The following is a 25,732-nucleotide window of genomic DNA, read 5'->3' as shown; positions in this document are numbered from 1 at the left end:
ATTCTTCTGTGATTTTCACCCCAATATTTATTTTTACCAGCATACAAAATGACTGTTGTCTCAGATTTTTCCCAGGTTGCAATGCGGCCGAGACCTGACATCACTAGTCAGCTGATGACAGGGAGCCTGTCTGCTTCAATGGGTGGAGCGATCGCTTGGTGGGAGAGAGATCAATCTGCAACTAATGCAACAGCTGTAGGCACCCTGATTGAAAACCACAGGTCTTTTGAATGGATGCAGCTCATTTATGTTTCAATGGGTGGGGTGGCTGATGTGTGGGAGGGAGGAAAATGGAATGATGGGATTTGTAGGCAAAAAAAGAAAAGTCAAACAGGAAATACCAGTTCACAAAAAGCTAGCCACAGTGTTATGGTAATCTCACAACATAGCCATTTATCCCCAAGACAAGCGCAGATCCTTCCTAAGCATGTCCATTACTGCCTGCCAGGTACGTACTAAAATCACCTTATGGCAGAGAACCCCTTTAATGCCATAGCACCTGAGGACCTGGCAAACAAAGAAAAGACACCATAGAGAAACACTATTCCTACTTAGTACAGAAGTCAAAACCGACATGACAGCACATTATACGGGAGGGCACAAACTTTGCTCCTGAGACCACAAAATATGTCTTCAGTCAAATATTTAAGCCCTGAGGCGACTGGAGTGAAGGAGGGAACGGCATGAAGAAAATTCTTGTAAATAAAAAAGTGCACTGAAATATTAACCATTTACAGGTGACAGTGAGAAGAGTCTACAACAGTGGTCTCCAAACTGTGGGTCTCCAGGTGTTGCAAAACTTCAACTTCCAGCAGGCCCGGACAGCCGCCGGCTGGCGGGCTGTCCGGGCCGGCTGGAAGTTGAAGTTTTGTAACACCTGGCGGTCCACAGTTTGGAGACCACTTATGTAGACTTAAAGGGGTACTCGGTGGAAAACATTTTTTTTTTAATCAAATGGTGCCATAAAGTTAAACAGATTTGTAAATTACTTCTATTAAAAAATCTTAATCCTTCTAGTACTTTTTAGCAGCTGTATGCTACAGGAAAATTATTTTCGAATTTATTTTTTGTCTGTCCACAGTGCTCTCTGCTGACACCTGATGCCCGTATCAGGAACTGTCCAGAGCAGGAGAAAATCCCCATAGCAAACCTATGCTGCTCTGGACAGTTCCTGATATGGACAGAGGTGTCAGCAGAGAGCACTGTGGACAGGACAAAAAAAGAAATTCAAAAAGAAAAAGAATTTCCTCTGTAGCATACAGCTGCTAAAACGTACTAGTAGGAAGGGTAAAGATTTTTTTAATAGAAGTAATTTACAAATCTTTTTAACTTTCTGGCAACAGTTCAATTTAAAAAAAAAAAAAGTTTTCCACCGGAGTACCCCTTTAATGGGTACCTGTCACCATCAATGAAATGTAGTATATTATAGATTAGCCTATTTGAATTACTTTTCTAATTTACTTCTTAATAAAATTATGTAACCTGATGTGTTAAATGAACCCCTAAAAGTTTGTCCACCAGGGGTCCTCCTTCTGGTCCTGCCTGCAGTCCTGGTAACAGATTGGAGCCTGGCAGAGACAAAAGTCAGGAAATGAAGGTGGGACCTCAGCTCAGCACCCCGAAACGCGTCAATGCTGTATTGCTGTACATCAAATAAAGTTGCTGAACTCTACAACTCCGTGACCTGGGTGTGACACTTCCTATTGGATTACTGAGTGCCCGCTGCCAAGGTCAATTTTTTGAAACCCCCGAAACGCGTCATTGCTGTACATCAAATAAAGTTGCTGAACTCTACAAATCCATGACCTGGGTGTGACACTTCCTATTGGATTACTGAGTGCCCGCTGCCAAGGTCAATTTTTTGAAACCCCCGAAACGCGTCATTGCTGTACATCAAATAAAGTTGCTGAACTCTACAAATCCATGACCTGGGTGTGACACTTCCTATTGGATTACTGAGTGCCCGCTGCCAAGGTAAATTTTTTGAAACCCCCGAAACGCGTCATTGCTGTACATCAAATAAAGTTGCTGAACTCTACAAATCCATGACCTGGGTGTGACACTTCCTATTGGATTACTGACCGCCTGCTGCCAAGGTCAATTTTTTTCATTCCTCCTATCCAGTAACTTTACAGGACACCAGCTGGTCGTTCCTGGGACCTCTTGGGCTGCACTGATCCACACCATCTTCATAACCCCTATACGGGGTGATACGCGTATTTCCTATACACTCAAGGTAAGCGGCCAATCTATATAGAGCCTTCACCCCTCCCACAAGGAACACACCCCCTTCCCCACCGCCACCTAGGGTAACGCACGGGGCGCCATCATCTGGTCTTTTTTCTGCTTCCCCAAAAAACAAAGGCAGGAGAAAAATATGAACCAAATCCAGGAGTAGAAGAGAACTAAACAAGACGTGAGGTCAGAGCTAAGCAAGAACCAACATGACGATCAATCCTAAATTTGAGTAGAACTTAGTAACGAACGTAACCAGGTGGAGTCCAAAACTGAGGATCCTGATTTGGATAAGCCACTCTACGCAGAGGATAGTGAGAGACCGGAGGACCATGTCCTGGGACCACCAAGCTGCCTCAGACAGACAGGAGGAGAAGGAGAATCGTGTTGCACAGCAACACGATACAATGGATGGCCGCAATCGCAGGCAGGGACTCGGCGCAAGCACGAGGAGTGGTAACAATTACAGGGTTCCTATTGCAAGGCTGACTGTGTAATGCACAGACATGACTCTTCCAAAATGAGCGACAGGTGGCTTAGAGTGCCCATACACCTTAGTCAAAAGTTGACTTCCGCAGGACCAGATGATTCTCTAAAGCAGTGGTCTCCAACCTGCGGACCTCCAGATGTTGCAAAACTACAACTCCCAGCATGCCCGGACAGCCAACGGCTGTCCGGGCATGCTGGGAGTTGTAGTTTCGCAACATCTGGAGGTCCGCAGGTTGGAGACCACTGCTCTAAAGCCTATGTCAGCCTCCATATGTTGTATTTCATCTGACCAACCCTTATGTCTAGCAGAGGTTTACCCAACCTCTCACCATAGACAACACACAAATGTTTGGCCACGCTGAAAGTTAAACCGTCAGATCCCAAAAAAAAAAAAAAAAAAAAAAAAAAAACTTTTATTTTTTATTTTATTTTTTGTACTATATCACTCAGTACCTAATCCTGGCCATGCACATCTAATTTGTATGTGTCTAGCACCTTTATTTTTTTTTTTTATTAAACTTTTAATTTAGCTCACTAGTCTGAATTCCTCTCAAAGGGAGGGGGCGTGGCCTCACCGTGCAGGTCTCCGCCCCCTCCCTCAGTATGCCATCTGCTCACATCTCCCCTAGCATTAGCAAAACTACAACTCCCAGCTTGTCCTCACTGACAGTAGCGGGACACAAGCTGGCAGTGGGAGGATTTTTCCCTCCAGCCCTGCGCTCACAGCTGTCAATCAAGGAAGTGTGTCCATGACATAGGTGATGACTCATGGACACAGCAGGACTAGTATGTGTCCAAGAAGGCAGGGGGGGGGGGGGCAGTTGTTTGACTGGATTTTTCAGTATGAAATACTGAGAACTTTCTAATGAAAGCAATTACAAAACCTATTGGTTATACATGCTTTACAACATATCAAAAGTTTTGTATCTGACAGAGCCCATTTCACATGTATGGGCAGGTCGACAAGAAGGCTATTGAAAGTGTATGGCTACCCGTATACAAAAAGGGTCTTGAGCAGGAGACCTCTTTATTCTATATTCCAGTCCCATCATTTTTGGTCAGATAAGAAAACTCACCACTGACCAGTGTTACCTCCAAAGAACAGGCACCAACATGGACAGTTTAAAGGGGTTCTCCGGTGCTTAGACATCTTATCCCCTATACAAAGGATAGGGGATAAGATGCCTGATCGCGGGAGTCCCGCCGCTGGGGACCCCTGGGATCTTGCACCCGGCACCCTGTTTGAAATCAGTCCCCGGAGCGTGTTCGCTCCAGGTCTGATTACCGGCGACCACACGGCCGGCGGTGTGTGATGTCACGCTCCGCCCCTCAATGCAAGCCTACGGGAGGGGGCGTGACAGCTATCACGCCCCCTCCCGTAGGCTTGCATTGAGGGGCGGAGCGTGATGTCACACGGGGACGGAGGCGTGACATCACACGCCGCCGGCCGTGTGGTCCGGAGACCGATTACACACGGGGTGCCGCGTGCAAGACCCCGGGGGTCCCCAGCGGCGGGACTCCCGCGATCAGGCGTCTTATCCCCTATCCTTTGGATAGGGGATAAGATGTCTAAGCACCGGAGAACCCCTTTAATCGTCTATAGACCAACAACAACTCTTCATATCTCAGTGGACTTCTGTAGATGTTGCATGGTGGCCAAGGAGTTAACCGCAGTCACAATTGAGTTTCTGGTATTTCAAGGGTGTTAGTCTTGAAGAAAACTGATAACACTGAATGATCTTCCCGAAATGTCACTTACGAGAGATCATTGACCTTCTGATGTGGCATCACGTTGAAGTGTGAGCTCACTCATCCGCAATAGTTACCATTAACGCACACTTGTTAAAGGGGTACTCCCCTGCAAAACATTTTTTTTTTTTTAAATCAACTGGTGCCAGAAAGTTAAACAGATTTGTAAATGACTTCTATTTAAAAATCTTAATCCTTCTAGTACTTATCAGCTTCTATTTGATCCACAGGAAGTTCTTTTCTTTTTGAATTTCCTTTCTGTCTGACCACAGTGCTCTCTACTGACATATCTGTTCATTTTAGGAACTGTTCAGAGTAGGATAGCAAATCCCCATAGCAAACCTCTCCTGCTCCAGACAGTTCCTAAAATGGACAGAGGTGTCAGCAGAGAGCACTGTGGTCAGACAGAAAGAAAATTCAAAAAGAAAAGACCTTCCTGTGGAGCATACAGCAGCTGATAAGTACTGGAAGGATTAAGATTTTTAAATAGAAGGAATTTACAAATCTGTTTAACTTTCTGGCCCCAGTTGATAAAAACAATAAAAAATTAAAATAAAGTTTTCCAGTGGAGTACCCCTTTAAGACCAACGTGTGACAGATCCAGCACTGTTGGTCTTCAGAATAACAAGAACACACAACACATGTGAGTAACTTTACAATACTTATACTGTACAATTACTGGAAGTATATAAATAATGCAGAAAGTAATAATGGAGAACCAGATGGACACAAGTGTAATTTTAGTGCATTTTTGCTTCCGTATAATGTCCACAAGTCACAATGGCCTGACTGTGGAGGAGGTTCGGGTCATCAGATCTGCAGTCAGGCCGGCACTTGATGCTGTAATACAGACGCAAAAAATGCACTAGTGTGAACCCAGCCTAATAATCAATACGTAAGGCGTAAAAAAAAAAACTGGAGATGATAAACGACTCAATAATTATAAGAATGCAAAAACTTATTTTTTAAAGGGGAAATCCAGCAGTCAACACAGAGAGAGATGAGGGGACACTAATGACTGTGACACGGAGAGATGAGGGGACACTAATGACTGTGACACAGGGAGAGATGAGGGGACACTAATGACTGTGACACAGGGAGAGATGAGGGGACACTAATGACTGTGACACAGGGAGAGATGAGGGGACACTAATGACTGACACGGGGAGAGATGAGGGGACACTAATGACTGTGACACAGGGAGAGATGAGGGGACACTAATGACTGACACGGGGAGAGATGAGGGGACACTAATGACTGACACGGGGAGAGATGAGGGGACACTAATGACTGTGACACAGGGAGAGATGAGGGGACACTAATGACTGTGACACAGGGAGAGATGAGGGGACACTAATGACTGTGACACAGGGAGAGATGAGGGGACACTAATGACTGTGACACCGGGAGAGATGAGGGGACACTAATGACTGTGACACCGGGAGAGATGAGGGGACACTAATGACTGTGACACAGGGAGAGATAAGGGGACACTAATGACTGTGACACAGGGAGAGATGAGGAAACACTAATGACTGACACAGGGAGAGATGAGGGGACACTAATGACTGTGATACAGGGAGAGATGAGGGGACACTAATGACTGTGACACAGGGAGGGATAAGGGGGCACTAATGACTGTGACACAGGGAGAGATGAGGGGACACTAATGACTGTGACACCGGGAGAGATGAGGGGACACTAATGACTGTGACACAGGGAGAGATGAGAGAAAAAAAAAAACTGGAGATGATAAACGACTCAATAATTATAAGAATGCAAAAACTTATTTTTTAAAGGGGAAATCCAGCAGTCAACACAGAGAGAGATGAGGGGACACTAATGACTGTGACACAGGGAGAGATGAGGGGACACTAATGACTGTGACACATGGAGAGATGAGGGGACACTAATGACTGTGACACAGGGAGAGATGAGGGGACACTAATGACTGTGACACAGGGAGAGATGAGGGGACACTAATGACTGACACGGGGAGAGATGAGGGGACACTAATGACTGTGACACAGGGAGAGATGAGGGGACACTAATGACTGTGACACAGGGAGAGATGAGGGGACACTAATGACTGTGACACCGGGAGAGATGAGGGGACACTAATGACTGTGACACCGGGAGAGATGAGGGGACACTAATGACTGTGACACAGGGAGAGATAAGGGGACACTAATGACTGTGACACAGGGAGAGATGAGGGAACACTAATGACTGACACAGGGAGAGATGAGGGGACACTAATGACTGTGATACAGGGAGAGATGAGGGGACACTAATGACTGTGACACAGGGAGAGATGAGGAGACCCTAATGACTGACACAGGGAGAGATGAGGGGACACTAATGAGTGTGACACAGGGGGATATGAGGGGACACGAATGACTGTGATACAGGGAGAGATGAGGGGACACTAATGACTGTGAAACAGGGAGAGATGAGGGGACACTAATGACTGACACAGGGAGAGATGAGGGGACACTAATGACTGACACAGGGAGAGATGAGGGGACACTAATGACTGAACAAGGGAGAGATGAGGGGACACTAATGACTGTGACACAGGGAGAGATGAGGGGACACTAATGACTGAACAAGGGAGTGGGGAGAGTCAGGCCCCATTCTGGGAATCGTGGGTGTTTTTAGGTACTGGAACTAAACCCAGTCCCAGCACATTTTTGGTGGGTAGGGGGTGGTATGGTGCCATGGTGAGGCATACAATTCCATATAGGTCCTAGGTATCCAAACTATGGACCTTCAGCTGTTGCAATACTACAACTCACATCATGCTGGAAGTTGTAGTTTTGCAACAGCTGGAGATCCACAGTTAAGAGACCAAGTGTACAGAGTCCACACACACTTAACACGGAGGCATTTTCTAATCACATGGTAGACGTCTATGATGCTGTCACTAGATCCGCAGACAGCGCCGGGATGTCCAAACCCCAAAACCGTGTCCATATTACGCTTGCAAGCAGTTACCACCCACCCAAAGTATCGTACCCCCTCACCTGCGTCTGAAGAAGCGGAGCCCGCTGAAGGTCTTGACGCTGTGTCTTCGGCTGACGCCACCTCGGTCCGATTCAGGCGTCCGGTCGGAGCCGCTGGAGGCGGCCGAACTGGTGTTTGCAAAGTCCACTTCACCGTCCATCCTTGCCGCTGCCCCCGACCCCGAAGTCTAGGCAGCTGGGGGCTTCCTCAAGCCATGTCCCCAGGGTACTTCATTACCAACGATTCGCTCTCTCCTGCATAAACTACTGACGGACACGCAACTATTCTGACACGGGGCGCCGGGCATCCCAAAAGACTATGCAAACAACGTATGCAAAATGCGGCATATACAGCGTAAATAAAACGAACATCGCTCGCCCCCTTCTGCCATACACTACATAGCTGCTTTGCTAAAAACCAGAAGTGCACAAGCACCACGAATACAATCGCTATATATCTAACCACCCCCCCCAACCTATTCCCACTATGCCGCCGCCGCTGCCGCCTTACATCACACGTTTTGCAAGTGCGAAGTTTTACGTAAAAGGAGATTGCACACAAGTCTACGCTCTGTATTTGGCAAATGCTAAACTTGTGCAACCGTATATACACACCCCCCGCATCTCACAAGTCCCTATATAGAGGCATCATGTACCGGGACCCAGTAGGAGGATGCACAAGTATATACGCTCTAGCGGCTGCGCAAATCTCCATATCCCGCAGTCAATACACAATACAGTGAGTTTCCTACTTACATATGATCCCAAGTCTAAACGCCTGATGTGCACATCCTATAGAAGACCTCCTGCCCTACCTGAGACACACAAGGACTACAATTCCCAGCAGTCCATTACTAACAATAATCAATCACATGACCCAGGACCCCCCCATGCATGCACACTCTCACCTGTTGCAAGACATATGTACCCCTATAGTAGCCCACCACAATGCTCAGTATACAGTGTGCAGCAGCTCTTCCTTCCTGGCACACACAGGCTTCCTGACTGTCACTTCCCAGATTGACAATAACAGGAGAGTCTTCCCTTACCAGGAAGTGTCTGTGCAGCAGTGAACCAGGCCCCCACACATAGGTGTCCTGTGCTATTGCCTGCTCTCATGTGTCCCAGCACAGGGTCATGGGGCGCCACCTGTTGGCGCAATCAGATACTGCACAGGACCGAAACTGACTATTCATGAGAGACGTCGTGTGAAAAATACTGAGGGTGAAGGCTAAATGTAACCGAATTCACAGGCAAAGCAAGAAATATGTACAGAAAGTCTACAACACTGTACGACATTGTGAGGCATCCGGTCAACATAAAGGTTTGTGCTATCTTTAGAACGAATTCACACCACGTTTTTGCAATACAGTTCCCATATCAGGTTTTTGATGAAAAACGAATTCCTCAAAACCGGACTTTCACATCTCGTTTTTGCAATACGGGTCCCGTATCCCGTTTCTGTACAAAAAACACGTATGTCTCCAAACCGGACCGAAACGTATGCAACCGTATATGCCCCCTCACGTTTTTAAACCGTATACGGTTTGAAAATGGATGTCCGTTTGCATACGTTTTCCTTGAAAGAAATCGGATACGGTTTTATGTTTGTCAACATTTGAAATAAAGTTATTTTTTATTGAATTCCCCCCCCCAAAAAAAGAAAGAAAAACAGTATTGTGCAAACCGGATGTAACCGTACGCACATACGGTTCAATACGGTTACCATAGAACTCCATTTCAAAATAACCGTATACAGGTTGGATACGGTTTTTGACCGGGACACAAAACCGTAGTAAACTACGGTTTGATGTACCGTTAAAAAACGTATAAACCCGTAAATGATGCAAAACGTACACAACCTGATGCTACGGTTGGCTTACGGTTTACAATGAAATGTCAATATATACGGTTTGCAATACGGTTCGATACAGTTTTTTCAATGAAACAGGATACGGTAACCTTATTGCAAAAACGAGATGTGAATGCCGCCTAAACTGTATCAAAACGTGTGTACAAATTTTAATCCGTATACGGTTTGAAAAATGAGGTCCGGTTGCATCCGTTTTTTAAGAAAAAAACATATACGTTTTTAACTTTTCACTCCATTATGAATAAAGTTTCACTTGTTTGATTGAAATTCCAAGAAAAATAACTGTGCAAAGTCAAAAACCGTACCGGACCTAAAACTGTAGTATACTAAGGTTTTAGGTCCAGTCACAAAACCGGATACGGGTCAAATATGAGGCGACTGGAGTCACCGTTTGACTCCAGTCGCCTCATTAAAGTAAATGGATTTCAGCCTTTGGCCGTTCCATTCATTCTGGGAGTTGTAGTTTTGCAACACCTGGAGGCACCCTGGTTGGGAAACACCGCTCTAGGGCATGGGTGCGCAAACTGTGGACCTCCGGATGTTGCAAAACTACAACTCCCAGCATGCCCGGACAGCATTTACTCGAGTAATTCCTCTTGAATTCTCTGCTTCTAAACAATTAAAGGGGTACTCCGCCCCTGGCATCTTATCCCCTATGCAAAGGATAGGGGATAAGATGTTAGATCGGCGCGGTCCCGCTGCTGGGGACCCCTGGGATCGCTGCGGCACCGCGCTAACATTACTGCACAGAGCGCGTTCGCTCTGTGCATAATGACGGGCGATACAGGGGCCGGAGCAGCGTGATGTCATGGCTCCGCCCCTCATTACATCACGGCCCAGTCCCCTTAATGCAAGTCTATGGCAGGGGGCATGACGACCGCCACGCCCCCTCCCATAGACTTGTATTGATGGGGGTGGGCCGTGACGTCACGAGGGGCGGAGCCGTGACATAACGATGCTCCGGCCCCTGTATTGCCCGTCATTACGTGCAGAGCGATCTCGCTCTGTGCTGTAATGATAGCGGGGTGCTGCAGCGGGGATCCCAGGGGTCCCCAGCAGCGGGACCGTGGCGATCTAACATCTTATCCCCTATCCTTTGGATAGAGGATAAGATGTCTAGGGGCGGAGTACCCCTTTAACATCTGCTTTGCCATTGACTTAAATGTATTTTACTCTGCACTGTTCACACTGCGGAAATTCCGTTTGCAAAATTCCGACACGGAATTCCGTTCCACTAGAAGAAAGAACATGTTCATTCTTCTTGCGGAATACGCGAGCAGAAGTCCATTGAAGTCAACGGTAAAAAAAAAATTCTGCTTGAAATCTTTTCCGCACGGATTTCGCACGGCAATTCCACATGAAAAAATTTTGAAACAAAAAGGGAAATTCCAATTGTTGGTTGTAGTAAAGCAAAAAAATTAAAAATTAAACTCTTTCCTCCTATATTCCGTGCGGAAAATCTGCACAGAATCCCACGTTCATTCCAATTTTTGAACGAAAAAAAAAAAGTACATTCTGCGGCAGAATTTTTACGCGAGGATTCCTCTCCTATTCCTCAGTGTGAACACACCCTAAGGAGTAAAAACAAAAGAGATGACACACAGGGTGTCGGGGTGCCACAGGGTGACGGGATGACGGGGTGCCACCTGCTGGTGAGGTCAGATACTGCACATGACAACTCTGCGAGTGCGAAAATGTGGGCAGTGCACATAGGGACGTGTGAATATTACAAGGCGTGGAACGATAAATACAACCGCGGTTAAACACAAAGCAAAAAAAAAAACAATGTTAATATGTACGGCAGCAAGTGTGCATGCAGCAACCAGCAAACAAATTAACACTAAAATATATACAAAAGACATTAACCTAGCGTTTCCCAACCAGGATGCCTCCAGCTGTTTCAAAACTGCAACTCCCAGCATGCCCTGAGAGCCTTCAGCAATGTATATCTTTGTATGCCTATATCCGTGTTTCCCAAGCAGGGTGCCTCCAGCTGTTGCACAACTACAACTCCCAGCGTAGGCTGCCGGTCATGCTGGGAGTTGTAATTTAGCAACAGCTGGAGGCACCCTTCTTGGGAAACACTGGCCTAAACTGTGGGATATAGTGCAACTTTCCTTTGGAGCAGTGGGTCCCAAACAGGGTGCATCCAGCTGTTGCAAAACTACAACTCCCAGCATGTAGTTTTGTAACATCTGCAGGCACCCTGGTCGGAAAAACTGCATTAACCAGTGGTGCACAGGAACCTGTTTTTTTTTTGTGTATGAGAATGTTAACACAGGGATGATACGCTGCAGATTTGTTGCAGATTTCTCAGGGAAAAATACATTTTTGTTATAGGGTGAGTAGCCAAGCCCCGTAAGGTGATTCAGGGCCCCCAACCTTCAGACAGTCCTTGAGTTTTATTTCCCTTTAGTACCCCTTTAAAGGGGTACTCCCATGGAAAACTTTATTTTTGTAAATCAACTGGTGCCAGAAAGTTAAACAGATTTGTAAATTACTTCTATAAAAAAATCTTAATCCTTCCAGTACTTATTAGCTGCTGAATACAACAGAGGAAATTATTTTCTTTTTGGAACACAGAGCTCTCTGCTGACATCACGAGCACAGTGCTCTCTGCTGACATCTCTGTCCATTTTAAGAACATTTTAAGAAGAAAATCCCCATAGAAAACATATGCTGCTCTGGACAGTTCCTAAAATGGACAGAGATCTCAGCAGAGAGCACTGTGCTCGTGATGTCAGCAGAGAGCTCTGTGTTCTAAAAAGAAAAGAATTTCCTCTGTAGTATTCAGCAGTTAATAAGTACTGGAAGGATTAAGATTTTTTATTAGAAGTAATTTACAAATCTGCTAAACTTTCTGGCACCAGTTGATTTAAAAAAAAAAAAAAAAAAAAAGGTTTCCACCGGAGTACCCCTTTAAAGGGGTACTCCACTGGAAAAAAATTTTTTTATAAATCAACTAGTGCCAGAAAGTTTAGCAGATTTGTAATTTACTATTTAAAGATCTTAATCCTTCCAGTACTTATCAGCTGCTGTATGCTCGACAGGAAGTTCTTTTCTTTTTGAATTTCCTTTCTGCCTGACCACAGTGCTCTCTGCTGACACCTCTGACCATTTTAGGTACTCTCCAGAGCAGGAGAGGTTTGCTATGGGGATTTGCTCCTGCTCTGGACAGTTCCTAAAATGGACAGAGGTGTCAGAAGAGAGCACTGTGGTCAGGCAGAAAGGAAATTCAAAAAGAAAAGAACTTCCTGTGGAGCATACAGCAGCTGATAAGTACTAAAAGGATTAGGATTTTTAAATAGAAGTAATTTACGAATCTGTTTAACTTTCTGGCACCAGCTGATTTTTAAAAAAAAAATGTTTTCCAGTGGAGTACCCCTTTAAAAAACCTCCCATTGAGGCTTTGTTCACACTATGGCCGGCATTTATCATTGTAGGTGTAAGTGATAGGGATTGACTGATTATCGGTTTGGCCGATATTATCGGGCGATATTCACGATTTTGGACGTTATCGGCAATTACGATAATGCCCCGCCCGCCGCACCGTGTGTGCTGGTGATGTGTAGGAGCGCCAGATTTATAAAATGGTCACAGAGCATTTGATACATTTTGTGCAGGTCACATTTTCTGAAATTTCTCTCGGCACATACACAATAAAGCTACGATAAGTCTGGGCTGGTGTAGTTTTAGAGACTTTTCAGCGGCTTTGCGCCTTTTTTGCGCCTTTTCACAAAAAGGCGCAGTTGAAAAAAATCAACAAAATCAGTGGATTGCAACTCAACATCAGTAGAAATGTGTAAACCAAAAGGCGCAAAAAGGCGCAAATAAACCCTGCTTGCGCCTTTTTTGCGCCTTTTCTAGACACAAAAAACAGCCTAAAGACAATGATATTTGGATAGGGGATAAGATGTCTAGGGGCGGAGTGCCCCCTTTAAGGAAGGATCTGTAAAATACATTATGCATCCATAATGGGGATATCTGTGGCAGTTTAATGGGCACTGCCAGAATCTAAAACTTTTTATATGTTGTACATCTTGGAAAACATTAACCTTTTTAATATAGGCCATGAAAAATGTTATCTCCTTTTTATAAAAATCATGGCTTATAAAAAAAAAAAAGACCACTAGGGGTCCCCATAGCATTCAGAACATAATCCTGTTCGGCTGCAGCATCATCTTTGTCCCAGCTGAAACACAAGCAGGGACAAAAGTCCAGGAAGTGAGGGCGGGACTAGCACTCCTCTGTGCTCACTCCTGTCCTATAAGACTGTAGCATGAAAACAGAGAGGAGGGGGTTACAGAGCAGCCTGCAGTGATTGCAGACTCAGGGAGGAAGTGAATGCATGGTAAGTGAGGGTGGGCTCAGTGCTTGCCTCAGACACGCCCTTTCCTGGGCAGTGGATGTCAGAATGAGTGAGCAGCAGAACAAAAGGATTTGTGAGCAAAATACAGAAGCTAGACACAAAAAGGACATGTAAAGAATCTATATGACCTAGTGAGTAACATATAGAAGCATTGGATTTTTTCCTGTCATATGACAGGTACGGATAGGGGATAATATATATAGGGGCGGAGTACCCCTTTAAAGAGGCCCCCTGGTTTGGAAACACCATTTTGTCAAATTTCTGCCAATGTCACATTTCTGCCATTTTCAACCATATTTTCAGAACAAAGGAAAAAAAAAGAAAAAACATGTAAGTGTTCTTTAATAGGATGGGGCAATGTGATGAGCTCAGTGTGCGATGTCTGCTAGAGATAGTTAATAAGACGGAGCAGCAACCATCTTAAAGGGGTACTCCAGTGGAAAACAATTTCTTTTAAATCAACTGTAAATTACTTCTAATTAAAAATAATAATCCTTCCAGTACTTATCAGCTGCTGTATGCTCCAGAGGAAGTTCTTTTATTTTTGAATTTCTTTTATGTATGATCACAGTGCTCTCTGCTGATACCTCTGTCCATGTCAGGAACTGTTCAGAGCAGGAGAGTTTTGCTATGGGGAATTTTTTCTGCTTTGGACTTTTCCTGACATGGACATGGACATGGTCAGCTGAGAGCACTGTGGTCAGAAAGAAAAAAAAATTAGAAAAGAACTTCCTCTGTATTATACAGCAGCTGATAAGTACTGGAAGGATTAAGATTTTTTTTTTATAGAAGTAATTTAGAAATCTGTTTAACTTTCTGGCACCAGTTGATTTAAAAAAAAAAATCCTCCTCATGTCAGGAGAACAGAGCCGTGGCCAACGTGTTGGCACTAATCCGCATGCCTAGGCAAAGCTGTCAATCATGCCTAGTCATGCCCAGGGATGGTGCAAGAATTTGGGCCACCATAGGCAAAAGCTAATTTTGCACCCCCTTGACTCCGCCCATTGGCCAGCCCTTTGACACGCCCCATGCTGGCTGAGCGAGTGGTTCGGATGCTGGTTGCTTTCTTGCTCTAGACAGAGCGGGGCCCCCCCATCATGAGGGTGCTCTAGGCGGCCGCCAATTTTGCCTATAGGCAGAGCCGGCCCTGGTCACGCCTCAATAGGTGTGAATACAGCCCAGGACACAGTGACTACTTTCACAAGCCACCCACCCAAATGACTACTTGTTAGAGGCGTAATTTGTCGCTTTAGGGCCCTAATGCAAAGTCTGTAACAGGGCCCCATGTCTACTGTGTGCCATTAATAATACTGGTGTTTTCTTATGGGGCAAAGGTGTCTTTGTGCCCCGTTGCGGCTGCTATCCCTGCGCCCCCTGTAGTTTTGCCCCTGCTACTTGCAGTTAATTCAGAGATATAGCAGATACAGGTGCGCTGAAAGTAACATCATTGTGGTCAGCTTGCCAATATGTACCTTGGAAGTAAAATTTGCGGCGCTACCTGCATCTGACCGTGGTCCGAGCCCTACAGTCACAGCATTACCAGTAAGCGATTCCAGGCAGGGTTAATAATATAAATGCGCTATTTTTATTGAGACGACGCTTTCGAAAGGGACGGACCTGAGGAAGAAAGGGGTTCCCTTTTTCGAAACTGCGCAGTCCATGCACTTTTACTAATAGAATAGTGTATTTATTTTTATTAACCCTGTCCGGAATTGGTTACTGTTAATGTTGGGACTTTCCGATTTTTCTGGATTTATTCAGCGTTCTTCTGCTCGCGGTTATTTAGCTCACAGCGCAGGACATATATGGAAGTGGATTTCTCCACATTTATAGACCCGACTGTAGACATCCCGGCATGGAAAGAAATATTGTATTACTATCTACGTGTTACCGTTTGTTATATACTGTAGAAGTGGTCTCCAAACTGTGGACCACCAGTTGTTGTAAAACTACAACTCTCAGCATGCCTGGACAGCCGCTGGTTTCCTTTTCACGGATAACCTCTTAAAGCCACATTTACAAAGCCGTCCGGATGTTTTTTTTGGCACATTATGAGCCAATATAAAATTGGTGTAAAAACTCTGTGAGACACTACTTGGGCGCAGGAACTACATAAAAAAAAAGGTGCATGTGTAAGACGAGCCAAATTTAGAAATGGACATGACCAAGAATAGTAAATTCATGTACAAATCTAGACAGTGGGGGAAATTTATTAAAACCTGTGCAGAGGAAAAGTGGTGCCGTTGCCCATAGCAACCAATCAGATCGTTTCTTTCATTTTTACAGAGTTCTGTGGAAAATGAAAGAAGTGATCTGATTGGTTGCTATGGGCAACTCCTTTACAGAGTTCTGTGGAAAATGAAAGAAGCGATCTGATTGGTTGCTATGGGCAACTCCCTTACAGAGTTCTATGGAAAATGAAAGAACGGTCTGATTGGTTGCTATGGGCAACTCCCTTACAGAGTTCTGTGGAAAATGAAAGAAGTGATCTGATTGGTTGCTATGGGCAACTCCCTTACAGAGTTCTGTGGAAAAAATGAAAAAAGCCATCTGATTGGTTGCTATGGGCAACTCCCTTACAGAGTTATGTGAAAAAATTAAAGAAGCGATCTGATTGGTTGCTATGGGCAACTCCCTTACAGAGTTCTGTGGAAAATGAAAGAAGCGATCTGATTGGTTGCTATGGGCAACTCCCTTACAGAGTTCTGTGGAAAAAATGAAAAAAGCCATCTGATTGGTTGCTATGGGCAACTCCCTTACAGAGTTATGTGAAAAAATTAAAGAAGCGATCTGATTGGTTGCTATGGGCAACTCCCTTACAGAGTTCTGTGGAAAATGAAAGAAGCGATCTGATTGGTTGCTATGGGCAACTCCCTTACAGAGTTATGTGAAAAAATGAAAGAAGCGATCTGATTGGTTGCTATGGGCAACTCCCTTACAGAGTTCTGTGGAAAATGAAAGAAGCGATCTGATTGGTTGCTATGGGCAACTCCCTTACAGAGTTCTGTGGAAAATGAAAGAAGCGATCTGGTTGGTTGCTATGGGCAACTCCCTTACAGAGTTATGTGAAAAAATGAAAGAAGCGATCTGATTGGTTGCTATGGGCAACTCCCTTACAGAGTTCTGTGGAAAATGAAAGAAGCGATCTGATTGGTTGCTATGGGCAACTCCCTTACAGAGTTCTGTGGAAAATGAAAGAAGCGATCTGATTGGTTGCTATGAGCAACTCCCTTACAGAGTTCTGTGAAAAAATGAAAGAAGCGATCTGATTGGTTGCTATGGGCAACTGCATCCCTTTTCATCTGCTCAGGTGTTGATAAATCTGCCCCCGTCTGTCTGAAACTATGCTAGATTTTTGTAAATTCCCCCACTATGCTAGCAGGTGAACATCACAACAAAATGTGTCTTCTCTGGGATAAACATTTATATGCTACAAGTCAGAGGAGTAACTATAAGGCCATGTTCACACGTCGGAATTTCCCTGCCCTTTTCCGCATTGGAATTCGGCACGGAGATTCCGCTGCAGCAGACTCCCGTTGAGTTCAATGAGATTCTGTTGCACTATGCACACAGCCGAATTTCCGTGCCAGGTGTTTCCGGCAAGGAAATTCAGTTTTCCGTCTCCGCAGAAAGAATGAACGTGCTCATTCTTTCTGCAGACACCACACGGAATGCATAGCCGTCTATGAGACGGCGCATTCCCGTGCGGTCCTGACGCCCGCAGTTTTCGAAATGTGCGCACAGAGATTCTCTGTGCGGACATTCCAGCGTGTGAAGATAGCCTAAGAGGTGCAGAGGGTGAAGTTGCACCAGGGCCCAAGAGCCTGGGGGCTCATTAGGTCTCTTTTTCTTATCTAAGGAGACTATCAATGAAGTATCATACTTGGCGTCCCTGATATTGCACGGCCCTGCATCTTCAAGTTACACCTCTATGCTATAGTGTAGGCCAGTGGTCTCCAACCTGCGGACCTCCAGATGTTGCAAAACTACAACTCCCAGCATGCCCGGACAGCCAACGGCTGTCCGGGCATGCTGAGAGTTGTAGTTTTGCGACATCTGTAGGTCCGCAGATTGGAGACCACTGATGTAGGCCATAACTAATATTTCTTCTGCTTCGGTTATGCCTTCTGTACTCTATAGAGGACACTGTGAAAATGACTGGGACCCCTATTACTAACTTACAGCACTTTCAGGGTAAGTTCACACAGTTGACCGATTCCATCCTGGATCTCATCACAATTCTGCTGCAAAATCTGTGCGCGTTATTTTACATAGCGGTGAAAATTCAGTGCTATTCCATATTTGACGGAGCATGAATACCCATGATGTGGACGGTATTTGACTGGTGGGAACCCTAAGTACATCTGATCATGACCTAATAAAGAGCAATAACGCGGAACGTTATTATGGCGCTCGTGTGGACTGCGATCTCCAGTGGTAATGCCTACTGACCTTTGCTCATTCTCCGGCTGAATTTGTGGCACATCCCAGGAATGTCTCTTCCACATGGATTCTGCGTTCTGTCCTCAGTCTCCGCCTGGAATCTTCGTGGTTGATGTCTCTGCTCGCCTAATCGTGTGTTGTCCCCATGAAGGTGGTCTTCACTGATCTCTGATGTGATCACACCCTGCTCCTCAAGCTTCACTTCACTTCACTCTTCCCTTCCAAAATTAAGAAGCCCAGGTTCATATCTCCTTCTCTTCTTGAAGGCATCTCCCTTTTCTCTTTCCGTCCCCCTTTCTGAAACCTTGATCACTTCTCCTAACCTTTGGCACCTTCTTGTTCTTCGCCACCTCAACCAAGCACTTCGCTTTTCTCGACTTACTGCATTCTTTTTTTTTTTTTTCTTGCAAGCCTTCAAGCACTTTCGACATCTATGTGTCTTGCAATGTCCCTTTTATAGGCCCATCCCTCTTGCTCTGTCTTGTTTCCCCTTTCTTAACAGCATTGCCCTGGTCTCCTTGCAACGGTGGCCTTCTTTCCTCTCAGGAATGTCTCTTCCTCTCAGAGTCTCTGTCCTCCTCTTCCTCGCCGTTCTATCTTTCCTCCATACACCCCTGACCACTTCACTTTCAGGCCTTTCCTGAGAGCTCTTCCCACCTCGAGTCAGCTCGCCTCTTCCCTCTTTAGCTTGGCCTCTCCCAGCCCTCGTCTTCAACTGATATTTTTGTAGATCCTTCCTGTTTTAAAATACTTCCTTCTTGAATTTGTCTTGTTTCTGTTTCTTTGCTTTTCTCCAACCACCCCCCACCCAAACGGGTTAACAGGCAACAAAAGGGTGGTCATAGTGTGACATGACAGGATGTTACTTCCTCATGATACAATTCAGCACCAATACACGGAGACAGCACCGCTGCAAAGTAATGTGCGAAACTGATCATAACCTTTAAAGGGGTACTCTGCCCAGAACATATTATCCCCTATCCAAAGGGCCTGCCGCTGGGGACCGGCGTGGCACCGATCTCCGGCGTGGCACCCAGTCATTTGGCACACAGAGCGAACTCTGCTCCGTTCCCTATAACTGCTGTTGCGGCCGCCACACCCCTTCCATTCACTTCCAGGAGAGGAGGCGTAACAGCTACGTCATAGCCGTCAGTCTTCCTTCCATTGACATGAATGGAGGGGGCGTGGTGTGACATTTCGAATGCGGAAGCTGAAAGCACAGAGCAAGCACCCAACGGCGGGACCCCCGCAATCTAACATCTTATCTTCTAAGACCCCTTTAAGATGTACTCCCCTGGAAAACATTTTTTTTTTTAAACCACCTGGTACCAGAAAGTTAAACACATTTGTAAATGATTTCTTTAAAAAAAATCTTAATCCTTCCAGTACTTATGGCTGCTGTATGCTCCAGAGGAATTGCTTTTCTTTTTTAATTTCTTTTCTGTCTGATCATAGTGCTCTCTGATGACACCTCTGTCCATGTCAGGAACTGTCCAGAGCAGGAGAGGTTTGCTATGGGGATTTGCTCCTACTCTTGACAGTTCCTGACATGGACAGAGGTGTCAGCAGAGAGCACTGTGGTCAGACAGAAAGGAAATTCAAAAAGAAAATTTCTTCCTGTGGAGCTGATAAGTACTGGAAGGGTTAAGATTTTTTAAAGAGAAGTAATTTACACATCTGTTTAACTTTCTGGCGCCGGTTGATTAAAAAAAAATATATGTTTTCCAGTGGAGTACCCCTTTAAGTCCTATCTTTAGGGTATTTGACCTATGGTTCTCACACAGTAATTTACATGCCCCCCCCATGACAGTTCCTATATGAAACTAGAATGCATGAGAAAGTTGCGAGAAGTGCGCTTGGTTGGTTAAGAATACACTGCACAAACAAAAATAGTACAATGTGCTCATGGATATTAAAAAAGTGTTAAAAGAAAAGGAAACACTGTATATTTTGGTCAGCATTATAGCCACTGAATCGCAAGATGTGATCTAGATGTGATTAACTTGTTTCCTACTTTTTATAGAACTCTTTCTGTACATGGTCGAAAAATAGGGTGCTTTGCAAAGGTGTCCAAAAATACTAATAATAATAAACTGCAGTCTTAGAGCTTGGACATTCATATTAATGAATGGATTAGGCCACTGTCTCCCAACCAGTGTGCCCCCAGCTGTTGCAAAACTACAACTCCTAGCATGCCCAGACAGCCAACGGCTGTCTGGGCATGCTGGGAGTTGTAGTTTTGCAACAACTGGAGGCACACTGGATTCGGAAACACTGGATTAGGTATTGGCCCTCAGAGATCTGTGCTGGGACCCATTTGGTGTAATATCTTTTATTAGTGATATTGCAGATGTTAAGATAATGGTCTTTTTGCTTTGATTTGTAATAAGGTTGATATTCCTAGAGGGATACCCCCAAATGATAAAGAATTTAGGAAAACTAGAAGAATGGTCAGAACTCTGGACACTGGCATTTAATGTGGATAAGTGCAAGATAATGCACCCGGGGCTTAAAAACACAGGGGCAGAATATAGAATATGTGATACAGTCCTGACCTCAGTATCTGAGGAAAGGGATTTAGGGAGGATTTAGTAAATACTAGCAGAATATGCTTGGGTGTATAGGGAGAGGTATTATCAGTAGAAAGAGGGAAGTGCTCATGGGTGTACAGGGAGAGGTATTAGCAGTAGAGGAGGAGGTGCTCATGACTGTATAAGAGAGGTATTAACAGCAGAAAGGGAGAAGTGCCCATGGGCATAAAGGGAGGGTTATTAGCAGTACAGAGGGAAGTGATCATGGCTGTATAGGAAGAGGTATTAGCAGTACAAAGGGAAGTGCTTATGGGTATATGGGGAAAGGTATTAGCAGTACAGAGGGAAGTGCTCATGGGTGTGTAGGGAAAGGTCGTAGCAGTAGCGAGGCAAGTGCTTATGTTTGTAAGGCCTTACTTGGAGTATTGTGCGCAGTACTGAAGGCCGTATCTTCAGAAGGATATAGATTAGAGATGAGCGAATTTACAGTAAATTTGATTCGTCACGAACTTCTCAGCTCGGCAGTTGATGACTTATCCTGCATAAATAAGTTCAGCTTTCAGGTGCTCCCGTGGGCTGAAAAAGGTGGATACAGTCCTAGGAGACTCTTTCCTAGGACTGTATCCACCTTTTCCAGCCCACCGTAGCACCTGAAAGCTGAACTAATTTATGCAGGATAAGTCATCAACTGCCGAGCCGAGAAGTTCGTGACGAATCGAATTTACTGTAAATTTGCTCATCTCTAATATAGATACATTGGAGAGAGTTCAGAGAAGATACTAAACTAGTACGTGGATTGCAGGATAAAACTTACCAGGAAAGGTTAAAGGACCTTAACATGTATAGAAGAAAGAGGAGACAGAAGGGATATTATAGAGACTTTTATATATATAAAGGGAATCAACACGGTAAAGGAGGAGAGGAGATTTAAAAGAAAAAAAAAACTACCACAAGAGGACATTGCTTTATATTAGAGGGGCAAAGGTTTGAAAAGTAATATCAGGAATTATTATTATACTGAGAGAGTAGTGGATGCATGGAATAGCCTTCCTGCAGAAGAGTGAAGGAGTTTAAGCATGCATGGGAGACACTTAAGGCTATCCTTCATATAATATAGGGATAGACATAAGGCTATCCTTCATATAAGATAGGGGTAGACATAAGGTTATCCTTCATATAAGATAGAGATAGGTATAAGGCTATCCTTCATATAAGATAGAGATAGGTATAAGGCTATCCTTCATATAAGATAGAGATAGGTATAAGGCTATCCTTCATATAAGATAGAGATAGGCATAAGGCTATCCTTCATATAAGATAGGGATAGGTATAAGGCTATCCTTCATATAAGATAAGGATAGGTATAAGGCTATCCTTCATATAAGATAGGGAAAGGTATAAGGCTATCCTTCATATAAGATAGGGGTAGACATAAGGTTATCCTTCATATAAGATAGAGATAGGTATAAGGCTATCCTTCATATAAGATAGAGATAGGTATAAGGCTATCCTTCATATAAGATAGAGATAGGTATAAGGCTATCCTTCATATAAGATAGAGATAGGCATAAGGCTATCCTTCATATAAGATAGGGATAGGTATAAGGCTATCCTTCATATAAGATAAGGATAGGTATAAGGCTATCCTTCATATAAGATAGGGGTAGGTATAAGGCTATCCTTCATATAAGATAAGGATAGGTATAAGGCTATCCTTCATATAAGATAAGGATAGGTATAAGGCTATCCTTCATATAAGATAAGGATAGATATAAGGCTATCCTTCATATTAGATAGGGATAGGCATAAGGCTATCCTTCATATAAGATAAGGATAGGTATAAGGCTATCCTTCATATAAGATAGGGATAGGTATAAGGCTATCCTTCATATACGATAAGGATAGACATAACGTTATCCTTCATATAAGATAGGGATAGACATAAGGTTATCCTTCATATAAGATAGGGATAAGAATAAGGCCGCAGAGGTAGCAGTAAGTGCCCTGCACAGGACTGTTTTCCAAATCCTGCTCCCGCCCGCTCATGTAATCTGTGTGTGATCAGCCTTATCTGGGCTTTGAAGCTTTTCTGTCTCCCACCTGCACGACACCGACACTTAGCGCTAGGAGGATGTGATGGGATGTGATCTTGATGACCACTTCCTCCCAGACAGCGCAAGGAGGGAGGATCATCACGGCCCAGGCTTCTGCTGCACATAGGGGTCTGGGGGCATAACCAGTGGGCACCTCTAAATGCCAGACCAGCTTAGGGCTGCAGAGTAGGGAAAGCCAGAGTGCGCAGGGTTAACGGCACCCAAAGTGTCTTGTGTGACCGTCCGTACAGACTGAATACTGCCCGCACCCAGAAGTATTCTATCCGGTCCCCCGGGATCCCAATCCCATTGCAGGCCCTAGTGTGGTGTCCAGTAATTTTACATACTTTGTTGATATATATGGACTGTGTCTATTTATATGAGGAATCAATACTAAAAACTGCATAGGAAAAAAGAAATGGTGTTGTGTGAAGTTTATTACTATTTATATGGACTATGTGGAGTGCGAGCCTCCAGTATTATTCACACATGCCCGGGTGCCGAGAGGTCTTCTTCTGTATTTGTATTTGATTGTCCCGGCACCAATAGCTGTCCTGTGGCTTTGGACTGTTCGGGCAGCTTAGCAGCACACCGTGTTGGGCCCACCAGGCACTTACTGTTATATTAATTATGTTTATTGTCCTATTGCAGAATAATATATTTTTCTAAATGAATTATATTACTGTTATATGTATATATGTTCTTCTGTGTCACTGTACCCTTAAGAGAGAGCAGTGTACCCCATGTGACCCTGCCTGCCAATGGGTACCCCTAAAGTCTCCCCTATATAGTGTAGTGGGGGAGGAGATGCCTCAGTTTAGACTGATTCACAGTCTGGTTCAGGTGTGTGTGTTGTGTGCTCTGAGGGGAGGTCTAGCTCAAATCTAAGGGTGCTTTCACACCAGGTTTTGTACTTACGGTTCCCGAATACGGCTGGGAGGAGGGGGGCGGGGCTTAATCGCGGCGTCCGCACTCAGCCGTATTCGGGAAGCGTATTTAATGCATATCTATGAGCCGACCGGAGTGAACCACACCCTCCGGTCGGCTGCGTTTTCGGCCGTATGCGGTTTCCCGACCGCAGGCAAAAACGTGGTCAACCGCGTTTTTGCCTACAGTCGGGAAACCGCATATGGCCAAAAACGCAGCAGACCGGAGGCTGCGGTTCACTCCGGTCGGCTCATAGACATGCATTAAATACGGTTCCCGAATACGGCTGAGTGCGGGTGCCGCGATTAAGCCCCGCCCCCTCCTCCCAGCCGTATTCGGGAACCGTAAGTACAAAACGTGGTGTGAAAGCACCCTAATCTAAACTGGTCATTCTGCAAGGATTACTCGCACGGTAGAAGTTCATGCCCCGGCAGAGAAGGCTTCAGTACCTTGACAGAACCCTACCTACCAGGATTCATCTCCCCGTCTCACAAGTCAGTATTAATCTGTTTGGTGAAAGCACCACAAGTCCCAGCAAGGCAACAGGGCTCCCAAGGGGTTACACTGCACTCTCTCACACAAAACCAGCTGTATCTGTAATACTATCTGCACTCAGTACAGTGAAGACAGGTATCCGTGACCTGGCGTCAGTGTGTTCATTCATGGCCCGGGAGAAGCTGTCCCCAACCTCGGATCGTGTATAGGGTAACGGTGCCCTGGCATCATGAAGTGATCAGGTATTTCTATAACCCCCCACCCGTGGCAGCACACTGGTACCACACCAGCATTATATATGTTGCATGGTTGGTGGGGGCTGTTACAAATTTTGCATTGAGGCTCCAGGGATACGTTTTATTATACAGATTTTTATGTACATTCCCTGCTTAAATCAGTGTGAAATCTGACAACAATCCGCACCTCATGCCTGTAAATGTGAACCTGGTTTCTGCAGAAGATTTTTGGAGTTTCTGCAAAAAGGTGACCTCAATGGACTAAGCAATATGTTAGTTATTTCAGGCAGAAGTAAAGAGAGGATTGGCCCCATTGGATGCTCAGCCTGTTCTGCCATAAAAATAAGTATTACTTCAATAATACACATAGAAGCCTCAGCCACGTGTTGCAATTCTATGGTACGTCTATATTCTTATACCCGGCTGCCTGCACTTGCACAAATCGTGACTCTGCTAACAGATTATTTTTAGGGAACTGCTGTTTATGCAACTCCCAATATATTCAGTAAATATAACCGTTCAATTTAAGTGACATTTTTTTGCTTGTATGCTAGGAAATTGCACATATAGGAATGTCCTCATATGCATTTACTGTATGTGGGGGAGAGAAGTAAAAAGAGGAAGCACATTTCCATAAGGGTCTATTCACACGGCGGAATTCTCCCTCAAATTAAAGCCCCTAGACTTCTATAGGATTCTGCACTCCCATTCACACTTCTGAATTTCCGCAAGCGGAAATTCAGAAGTGTGAATGGGAGTGCAGAATCCTATAGAAGTCTAGGGGCTTTAATTTGAGGGAGAATTCCGCCGTGTGAATAGACCCTAAGTCGCCCATGGTCAACAGCATACAGGCAATGTGCACACTGCTTGTGTTCAGTGGAGAGATGGTCATTGGGGGAGATTTATCAAAACCTGTGCAGAGGAAAAGTTCACCAGTTGCCCATAGTAACCAATCAGATTGCTCCTTTCATTTTTGAAAGGGCCTCTGAAAAAACAAAGAAGCGATCTGATTGGTTGCTATGGGAAATTAGCACCCCGCACCCCCCCGTCCTCACATTGCTGCGAGCGTTTCCGCTATGGGTGTGTATGGAGGGCTGTGTGTATGGAGTAGGGGTGTGAATCGCCAAGAATTTGTCGATTCGATTCGAATCGCGATACCAGTGTGGCGATTCGATATATCCCGATATATCGCGATACCGTCTAGGTGACGATACATCGCGATATATCCCGATTCTGTTTAAAAAAACAATGTCTTTTACGCTTTTATTAAAACTTTATTTTCTTTTT

The 25,732-nt window shown here is 44.8% G+C and overlaps 1 protein-coding gene and 1 long non-coding RNA gene across 7 annotated transcripts in view; one reads left to right on the top strand and one right to left on the bottom strand.

The window, feature by feature from the left end:
* Positions 1 to 25,732, bottom strand: part of DGKZ (diacylglycerol kinase zeta) — a 232,754-nt gene that overhangs the window by 169,181 nt on the left and 37,841 nt on the right. The window contains exon 1 of one of the 4 annotated variants that reach the window (XM_056527644.1): positions 18,173 to 18,753. The exons of 1 other annotated variant lie outside the window; for it this stretch is intronic. In XM_056527644.1, the coding sequence (XP_056383619.1) occupies positions 18,173 to 18,228 (56 nt within the window). In that variant the 5' untranslated portion in view covers positions 18,229 to 18,753. Of the gene's footprint in view, positions 1 to 7,499; positions 8,538 to 18,172; positions 18,754 to 25,732 lie in introns of those variants that run through there. 2 more of the 4 variants (XM_056527645.1, XM_056527643.1) reach the window with 2 other exon arrangements.
* The window catches only part of LOC130277213 (uncharacterized), a 115,515-nt gene continuing 98,452 nt past the window's right edge, over positions 8,670 to 25,732 (top strand). For all 3 annotated transcript variants that reach the window (XR_008845402.1, XR_008845403.1, XR_008845401.1), the window contains exon 1: positions 8,670 to 8,802. This is a non-coding gene — a long non-coding RNA (uncharacterized LOC130277213). The remainder of the gene's footprint in view (positions 8,803 to 25,732) is intronic.

The sequence above is a fragment of the Hyla sarda genome, chromosome 6 (assembly GCF_029499605.1).
Source record: "Hyla sarda isolate aHylSar1 chromosome 6, aHylSar1.hap1, whole genome shotgun sequence".
NCBI lineage: Eukaryota > Metazoa > Chordata > Amphibia > Anura > Hylidae > Hyla > Hyla sarda.
The sequence above is the reverse complement of the archived record's forward strand: the minus strand, read 5'-3'. Positions and strand labels throughout refer to the sequence as shown.